Below are 9,481 nucleotides of genomic sequence, written 5' to 3'. Positions count from 1 at the left end.
GCTAATTGTAGATTCATGTGGTTTGCCTTCGATTGGACTGTATTTATTAGAATTCTTGTGTCTTCTCTTATTTATGTGAAACAAACATGCAAATTTAAAAAAAACATTTGTTTTTCAGTCGTTTTATGCGATACATGCAATCCTTTTGTACTACTATGTTTTTCTATATTCAAATGTTTTCGTGAACCAATTAAACCATTTCAAAATTAGCATACATGTGAGCACAGACTTGCACAGGGTACAAATTGGTTGTTAAGCTTATATTCAAATGGATTTTTTTGTTTTTTTGGAAACTTTCGATCTATTCATTTTCAATCATGGCAGTACAACGAACACAAAAAATGATAGAAAGTACATTCAAATCCGTAGACCACGTAACGATGACAACAAGCACTAAAGCGAGCCGAAGACGCACCGCCGACCTCGTCCTCCCTTGCCAGAGCCGGGCCGAACTAGTTGTAGTAGACAGTCGGTTGATGCCTTACGGACTCCCTACAGCCGCCGCCTCTTCCTCCTCCTAAAAAAAGCAGCTAGGGTTTCTGCCTCTCGCCGGCTTCGACGCAGGTCCGCCTCGTCTCCGGTGGCCCTAGGGCCATCGAGGCGCGGTGGATCTTGCCAAGGGCCGGCGAGAGGGCTTCTTTTTAGTCGTTTCTTTCTACTTTGTTAGGGTTTGTGTTCTGCTCAGGAAGACGAAACGGCGGCGGCTTTCTGAAGATGGAATAAAGGTCTCCCTGCCTAGCCCCCGTTCCAGTGGTGCGTCTAGCATCGTTGGTGGGCGTGTGGAGGTGTGTCTCCGGCGGATCTATCTTTGGTGGATTTGCTCGGATCTCGTTGGTGTTCGTCTACGTTCGTGTGTCTTCGGATTGGATCCTTCCGATCTATGTTATTCTTCATCTGCGGCGATTGCTGTTCTGGTGCGCTGGTCCTATGGGGCCTTAGCACGACGACTTCCCGACTGTCTACTACAACAAGTTGTGCCCGACTCTGACGATGGAGGGGCGATGACGGCGGCGCGCCTTCGGCTCGCTTCAATGCTTGTAGTCGTCGCTAGGTGGTCGACGGATCTGGATGTAATTTTTATTATTTTTGGTATTCGTTGTACTGCCATGATTGAAGATGAATAGATCGGAAGATTTCCCGCAAAAAAGAAGAAGACAGATGGTCCGGATAAATGAGAAAAACCAGACCCAATAATCATACATGGCACGATTAATTAAGGAAAACCGACGAAAACCCCACACACCCAACTAGCACTCGAGAAAAACATCGTCCGAAATCCAATAGAGTTGTGAAAATGCCATTCCCAAAATGTACCGTACCGAACCTCCTGAAATGCCAATTTTCCAAGATCCGATCATGCAAGGGAATTGGATGGGCGCGTGCCATAGACGGCAGTGCACAACTGCACATTCATATTATTGCCAATGATATTTTCCCGATCTGATTTGATTTCTTTGGTGGTGTTGTGGTAGGTTTTCCAGGGAATCGACGCTGTGCAGTCCCGCAGAAATGGAAACATATCGCCCGTCAGCACACAATCACGATTGTTTTTGACAGTAACCCGAAGTTCTTCCGGTCAAAGTGCTCATTTCTGCCCTTGTTCCAAAATTAATCAATTAATTCTGGATGATCCCGGTCTTATCCGAATGTGAACCACCAAATTACCGGAGTAATTTTCTTCCAAACTACCCCTGATCGCGATCTCATTTCCGGTGAAACTTCCAAATTTGTTAACTTAGTTAATTTTTTCCAAAGAAATGGACGCCGCTCTGCCCCCCCATAAATAGCCCCGCTCCAACGCCATCTCCACTCCGCCAACCCCCCTCTCCGGCTCTGCCCACCACCTCCCTTACTCCTCGCCGCGCCGCTCCACTCCTGTCCCCGCCGGCGTACCAGCTCGATCCAGCGGCTAGCCAGCCATGTCGGGAAGCTACTCCTCGCGGCTCCGCGCCGGGGGCGGCGGCGGGGGCCTGGGCGCGACGACGGTGCTGGCGGCCAAGGTGGCGTTCGCGTCGGCCGCGCTGGCCGCCGCCGCCTGCATGGTGCCGCAGCTCGTGTCCGCCGCCGACGCCTTCCTCTGGAAGCTCTACCTCTTCGTCACCGTGCACGTCATCATCTTCGTCATCTGGAAGCTCTCCGACAGCAAGCACTTCCACGCCGCACAGCAGCAGCAGCACAAGGACCCCTGGGCACCGTCGCCTCTCCACCACCAACCTGCCGCCGCGGCGCCTCTGCTCATGACGGAGCAGGCCGTGCTGGCCGCCGTCAAGCGTAGGGTGGACTTCGCGCCCGCCCCCGCCGTCGTCTCCGCCGCGCCGGCCGAGGTGTACCGCGTGCCCCCGCCCGTGTCGCGCTGGCACGGGGGTGCCGACTCGGCGGTGGTGGAGGAGGTCGTCTCCCCTGTCTCGTGCGGCGGCGAGTCGTGCGTCACCACGGAGTCCGAGGAGGACGCCTCCTCCGCCGCCGCGTCGGCCCACATCGCCACCTCCGACGCGAGCAGGAGCGTCTCGCCGGTGCTGGCGCCCGCTCGGGAACGCGCGGTCCTCGAGCGCGGGATCTCCCTGCCCCCTCGCAAGGCCACCGCGCCCACGGACGAACACTTCGACAGCGCCGACAACAACCACGACGGCGGCGACGACGACCTGGACGCGACGTGGAACGCCATCATGCAGAAGACGCGTCCGGCGACGGCGCCGGCCTCAACCACCTCCTCCCCTCCGGCCCCGCGCTCGTCGCCACCGCCACCGACCCCTGCGTCGCGGCCGAGGGCGCGCGAGCCATCCGTCGGCGCGGCGGAGCTGAGCAAGCGGTCGGAGGATTTCATCAAGAAGATCCACAACTCCTTCGGCCGGCACCAATGATCGCACCCACCCACCGTCAACCCAAAAATCCCAAACCAATCCAAATCGAAATTTTCTCGGTTGTGTAAAGATCATATCCCCTTAAATTAGTCTTTCTTCTTCCCTTCTTGGTGTGCCCTGTGCCGGTCGCCGGAGCAGAGCAGAGGCGAGCTCGTCAGAAGCACCACATTTAGGTAACTAACCGAATCCAGAGCTCGATCTCGATCTGCTTCCCCGTTTTAATGGCGATTTTGTGAGTTGCTGCCGATGAAAATTCAAAAGTAAAAAAAGTTGGTTGCTTGCTTGATTGCTCGGACTGCTTGTTGGCCGGAGTGAGTTGTCGCTTGCCGCTTTGGCGCAAAGGGATGGTCGGCTCGTGCTCTGGCAGCCCGGTCCACCTCTTTCCCTTTCGGTGCCATTAGGATCCAACACACGATCCATTGCTTACCACTTAAGTTGGACCCTTCTTCTTCCTCTATCCATTCAAGAGAGATGGATAGATTCTAGCTAGAGTCAAAATTGTTGGTGAATTTCTGAATTTCCTTTCTGATGAATCTTCAGTCAGAAAGGGTTATGTCTATGCTGTTTTGTTGTGAAAGTTACATGTGTGTGTTTGTACAGTGACATGTAGTATGGCCAAGTGGCAGCATCCACAAATTGACAAGTTTGTTTCCATGCTTGTTGGAATTTGCAGCCTGTGAAGGTTCTGGATGTTCTGGAGGGTGGTGCTGTGGGACTAGCAGTGTGGCTGGCTGGAGATGATCCTGACCTCTTAATGTGCTGAAATGATGGTTTGGGTTGGTGGCTTGGTGCATGCCTGCTTGTTAATGATTAATATTTTGGGTGGTTCTATTCCCCTTTGGTGGCCTGGACCTGCATTTGTTCTTGGCTGCTTTCCATACTACAGCTCTTGTACTGATTATTAGTTATTACTACAACAGTGCTAATTATGGTGCTAATACTCCTGCCAGTGTGCTTGTGATTACAAACTGTTGGTGCCACATGGTGTGCCTCTGTATGTATGTATGTATCATGCATGTGTGTCAAGCATACTGGTCCATGTCACTTCTTCACTTCTTCTGCCGCCAAGCATGGCATGTCCAATTGGCTATCTTTGATTCTGTTGTTGATGGAGCATTGTGCCACTAGGTACCCTGTTTGAAGTGAATCATCAGCATGGGCAGCAGATGTTAGATGCACAGGGTTAATGATGGATGAAAAGGCCACAGACCATATGGTCCTCTGCTTGCATGTGGACAAGACCTAGTGGTTAGGAAAGGATTGATTGATTTTGCCCTGCTGTTTATGGTTCTCCCTCATTCACCACCCACACACGCACACAGTGTTCCTTCCATATGCAACGACAAATAAATATCCACTACTGGAAAATGATTTGCACTGCAGAGGACCAGAGACTGTTTTTATTGAGCTGTAAAGTTTGCAATGCAAATCTGAAATGACACATGGAGCATATTTGTTGGTCCTGAAGTGATGCCAAGAGAACATTGTACAGATAGTCTGTAGCTATCAAGCTTCCATACTAGTACTTTTACAAGCATACGCTGCACTTTGCTGTGGTATTGCTTTCAAGTATGACAGAAGCAGAGAAGCATCAGTACCTGATAAAATGATTAGAACCCTACTGTATGATTCTATTTCAAGATTATACATGCTTTTCCCTGTGCGTGATTCTTGTTGCTTGACCACTTCTGTCAATATCATACCATTAGCCGCCCTTTCTTTTAGATGACCACTGATGGGAGTGTGTGTCCCTATTCCCTAGTGGTTACTGAAAGTGGCCTCTGAACCCCTTCGCCGCGAGAACAGATCATGAACTGAACCATCAGCAATGCTGCATGATAGCTGGTTTGGTGAAGCTTGGAAGAAAACTTGACAAAAAGGCAGGTAGCTTGTTTCATGTCATTGCATTGGCATGGTTATCAACATGGAAGCTGCTCTATGTTGCTTTGCACTAGGTCACTGTTTGAAGTGAATAATCAACAGCTCAGGTGGACAAATGAACCTTATATTCATATCATGTAGTGGTAATGAGGTGAAAGAAGTAGAAAATAATTGGCCAGACAATGATCAGGAAAGGATTGCTTTTGCCCTGTTTTTCTGCACACACACACACACACACACACACACACACACACACACACACACACACACATACACACACACACATACATGCCTGCTGTTCAATTTCTTTACATGCATATACGACCGATAATAAAATTTCAAGCTGCGAAAAATGATTCGACAGAGACTGTCCATCTGAAATGCAAAGGCCGAAAATCTCATGTGACACCTGTAGCATCTCTGTTGGCTCAGACATGAAGCCAAGAGAACATTTCCAGATTCCGGAACAGATACTCTGTAGCTATCTAGCCTATTACTTCTACAAGTATACTCTGTACTTTGCTCTGGCCGGAGCCTGTAGTATTGCTTTCAGTTTGACATCAGCAGAATCACAAACATATACCTGCCATGCAGTGAAACTTGTACTGATTATAATTAGTACTTGAGGTCATCTTCAAGGAGTATATAAATGGTTAGTCGTATGCTACTTGCTCCATTCTATGAATTTCATTTGGAGTTCACATGCTTTTGTGTTAGTGATGTCGTTTAACCACTTTCTGTCATTGTCCCAAGTCCGAACCAGTTGTTGCCTTTTTCTTTAGTTGGGGTGAGCAAAACTACATATCATTGCCACTGGCATTCCAAAGATCAATTGAGCTCAGATCAGGTTTGAATTCCCCTCATCGTTTTCTCCCTGCTCTGCTCCGGCCACACGCACCTAAATTTGTAAAGGCTGCCACACTACACCCTTGAATTCCTGGATAGCCTCTTGCAAGACAAGATGCGACAAATCCTATTGCTTACTCACACTGTCAAATAGCTAGTGTCATGGAGCTAGGTGAGCAGTCTAATGGTTAATCGCACTGTTTGTGCCATGGAGTGATGGAGCTACCTAGCTATCTAGCTAGGCAGTCTCTGTCCGTGGGTATTTCTTAAATCTTGATTTGTCGAGGCTAATAGGGGGACTAGCTGCCCTAGGCTTCAATTATGAGCACTAAACAATGGTGGATCAGAGATTAATTAGCACTCCACTACCCTGCATAATCATAGGAGCACTACTATGGCGACGCCACAAGCACAACCACTTCCATCCGGCCAATACTCTGTGAAATACAGTATGTATGGGTTTCTGTTTGAATGGTTGAGTAACCTTTTTGCGCCTGTGGGCCTCTCTGCATTTTCTTTAGAAAAGAATGAAGACACCTGATTTTTCATCTGGGCGGTGCATGCAGCCATCTGGTATGTGCATATGTGACGTGGAGATGTACAAATCCTACCAAGTACAGCACGGGTGATGAAGATTTCAATTTGAAATAAGAAAGATTTAGCAGTTGTTGTGTGTCCTATCCACTCTGGTGGTGTGTGCTACACTGCTGTCCGTGCGAGAGCGACGGCGGGAGCAAAGTGCAAGGAACAGGGCAGTGACGCGAGGTACATCCGCTGGTCAGGCATCGCCGGCGTGCATGATGCATCCGGAAGGGGCCATATCGGGCGAAGCGCACGTCGTCGATGGCCCGCCGCCCCCACCACCGCCGGCCTAGCTAGGCTTGTCGCCTTCGTGGGGGCCGGAATCATGTGATATATACGGTGGCGCGTAGCCGTCACTGGCGTCAAGGGAGGTCCTCACGAGCGCACACAGAGCGGGAGCTCCTCACGAGCTTGCGTTGATGATATGCGGCCGTGTCATATATCACTCGGCTATGTAGCAGCCGTGCACGTCAAACTCATTCCACAAACTTCAAATGACTACTGAACCAGAGCACTGTACACAGTAGACTTGGCTCGCTACGATGTCCATACCGTGACAGAGAGAGACACCCACGCTCAGCTCGCTGCCGACGACAACGCCATGCACGCTACCTGTAATCTTCCGCGCTTCAGACCTCCCTGTGCCTGTGCATCATAAACCTGGCGCAGTTTTTTCCCTGCGTGCAACTGTAGAGTGAAACACGATATACTCCGCTCATGAAGCGCCCACCACCGTCCGACGGCGACGCCGGCACATGGAGCTGGACGCCGTCGTCGCTGACCGGTATACACAGGTCTCTTTCCCTCCCTGCCCTGTCGAGTGTCGGCAGAAATACCAGCGGCGCCGGCCGTAGGTCGCCGTCCCGGGACACTGACAGCGCCACAGTCCACGCGTACGGACGATGGCAGCAGCGTGAACGAGCTAAGCAGCGGCGGTAGTAGTCCAAATCGCGTGCATATCCGCGGCGTCACCTCCTCCATCAACAGATGTAGATGGACGACAAGAAATTAACTGGCAATCAAACTCAGATGAAATCAAATCGAAAGCGCACGGCACATGCAGCGTGGGCGGTGTTTACGGTTCCTTGGTGCGTCCAAAGGACATGCAGGCCCTCAAGTTTATCAACAAAGTAATCAAGAAGAAAATTCACAAAAACAAAAAGTTATCAAGAGGAAAATATATGAACTTGTGTTAAACCTCTCGCGGTGGGGGTATCATGGCAAGTATCTCATGAAACTTCCCATGCAAGCGGAACTAGTATTATCCATTTCAATGTGCCGTGTGCACGGTACCATTAAAGTCAGGATAGATACCCCTGGGCCTAATCAAATTGATGAACGTCGCTCCTTTCTTGAAGGCGTTGCTGTTGAAGACCTCGTCATCCATGTGGTGTTATGATATAGTTGGTACAGATATGGTCATTATTGTAGTTTTGACGATTGTGCATCTGATTGCTTTGAGACTTTTTTCCTTTTTCTCGCTTAAGCATAGCTTTGGTCTTATGACTTTGCTAGTTGCCGGCGCATTTGTGTGTGTTGGTGTTGGCCGTGTGCTGTGCAGAGGCCGGGTGTGGGCTCATCATGTTTTGTATCTTCTTGATGCTTCATTTTGAGTCAATAAAATTCACCCTTTGTAAAAAAAAATCAAATTGATGAATGAAAAATTAGCAATCACATTCAGATGGAAGAAACAAAAATCTAATGTGCCATAGTGCACGGGTGTTTTTATGGCTGTCGGTGTAGGAGGATGTGCATAAGCTCAAAATGATGACATATTTGCCCTTTAGCAAGGGAGATGGTCCGGACGCCCGAGTGGAAAGGTCCATCGACAACAAACCAGAAGGCATCTTCAGGTCGTTCTACCCATAAATTCCTTCGTACGAATAATTTGAATCAGGGTAGAAGTACACTTTTTATTCATTGTTCGCAATCATGTGAGTATAAGACCGTATTTTACAGGATTATCCTACATATAATGATGTTGTGGCCTGCTTGTCCCTTACTTTGTTCTACACAAACAAATAATCAAACAGAGATATAAAACTACCACCCATTCACATGATTAGACCAGAATCATATGCTAGAGTGAGATAAAATACAAATCGATGATAGCTAGCATGGTACTGAAAAGAAACAAGTAGTAATTGCTTATGTACGTACTTGCTCCATTTCAATATAGTGGGGAAAGGTGATATGTTCATGCGTTTAAAAGACTGAAGCACTATTGTTGGCAAAAGGTTTGCGGGCACACACTCTCAAGCTTAAACTAGGATTAATTTTCTAGAAAGCTGAGACACGAACCACTAACCACCAAATTAAAGCTTAATCCGGTTCCCCTCTGTACATTCCAGTTCAACAGGCCCTGGTGGCTTTCGCCGATGCTTCCTTTAGTTTGAGCACACCCTTATTCGTTGCTTGTCCTAAAACAAATACTACGTGATGCATCAACAAGTGTATAAACTAAGATAAGCTGATCGTGCATGCATACTTAGTTGCTCTCCATCCGATGATTGTTTAGTTGGAACTGCCTAAGAATAATTAAGCTGATTAAGAATTGGCTCAGAATATCTGATGAGAGGTCAACTGAATTGGCATTAGTGAACAACTCATATTATTTTAGTACAACAAAGAACCTAATTTAATCAGGCAGTTAAGCAAGTGCAGTGCAATTAGGAGGCATCTCATATCCACATGGAGCTCTAGGTGAGCACCAATCCAATCCTGCAAGGCTACCTCAGTGGATTATTCAATATTAATTAATCGAGCCAGACAAGGCTAATGCTGCAATGGCTTCCATAGCAAGCTTAAAGCACACTTTGAGTGAGACACTCTAACGCATACTTTGAGTAAGATAAGTAAGTTAAGGAGTAGCTCCAATTTTGAACACAGACCATCTTTGTAGCTCAAATTTGGAATGGTTTCGTATGGCGCTTGCATGAATGAAATGGTTGGACCCCGAGAGTCCAGGCATCAAGAATGGGCCGATCTCCATCACTCAAGGCAGGGAGCAGCATTAACGTACCAAATCAAGTGCATGCATACATTACGTGGAGTGGTGGGGGCTATGAAGCTCTTATCTTCTCCCATGGCCGGTGCCATCGTGCAGCCCGGGCCCTCCTCTTTACACTCACTCACTCATCAATCCACATCCACATTTTCTATACATACTATGATGATGGATGGATGCACCACATCTCCTGTTCCCGCCTCTGAAATGAGAAAGAGAAAAGAAAAGAAAGGAATATGAAGGATCTAAAGTGGAACCGTTTTGTGACCAAGGCATGCGATCTCGGGCGACAATGATCGGCCGG

General features: G+C 48.4%; 1 protein-coding gene across 1 annotated transcript; it reads left to right on the top strand.

Annotated features, from left to right (window-relative positions):
• The first annotated feature begins 1,821 nt into the window (after positions 1 to 1,821).
• On the top strand, positions 1,822 to 3,900 carry LOC123055195 (uncharacterized). The gene is made up of 2 exons (XM_044479176.1): positions 1,822 to 3,034; positions 3,535 to 3,900. The coding sequence occupies exon 1, from the start codon at positions 1,920 to 1,922 to the stop codon at positions 2,859 to 2,861; it is 942 nt and encodes a 313-aa protein (XP_044335111.1). The 5' UTR covers positions 1,822 to 1,919; the 3' UTR covers positions 2,862 to 3,034; positions 3,535 to 3,900.
• Positions 3,901 to 9,481: the final 5,581 nt, after the last annotated feature.

The sequence above is a fragment of the Triticum aestivum genome, chromosome 2D (genome assembly GCF_018294505.1).
Source record: "Triticum aestivum cultivar Chinese Spring chromosome 2D, IWGSC CS RefSeq v2.1, whole genome shotgun sequence".
In the NCBI taxonomy this organism is placed as follows: Eukaryota; Viridiplantae; Streptophyta; class Magnoliopsida; order Poales; family Poaceae; genus Triticum; species Triticum aestivum.
The sequence above is the reverse complement of the archived record's forward strand: the minus strand, read 5'-3'. Positions and strand labels throughout refer to the sequence as shown.

Bases quoted from the DNA above. Each gene is read 5' to 3' on its own strand.
- LOC123055195 (XM_044479176.1), top strand. From the start codon at position 1,920: ATGTCGGGAAGCTACTCCTCGCGGCTCCGCGCCGGGGGCGGCGGCGGG.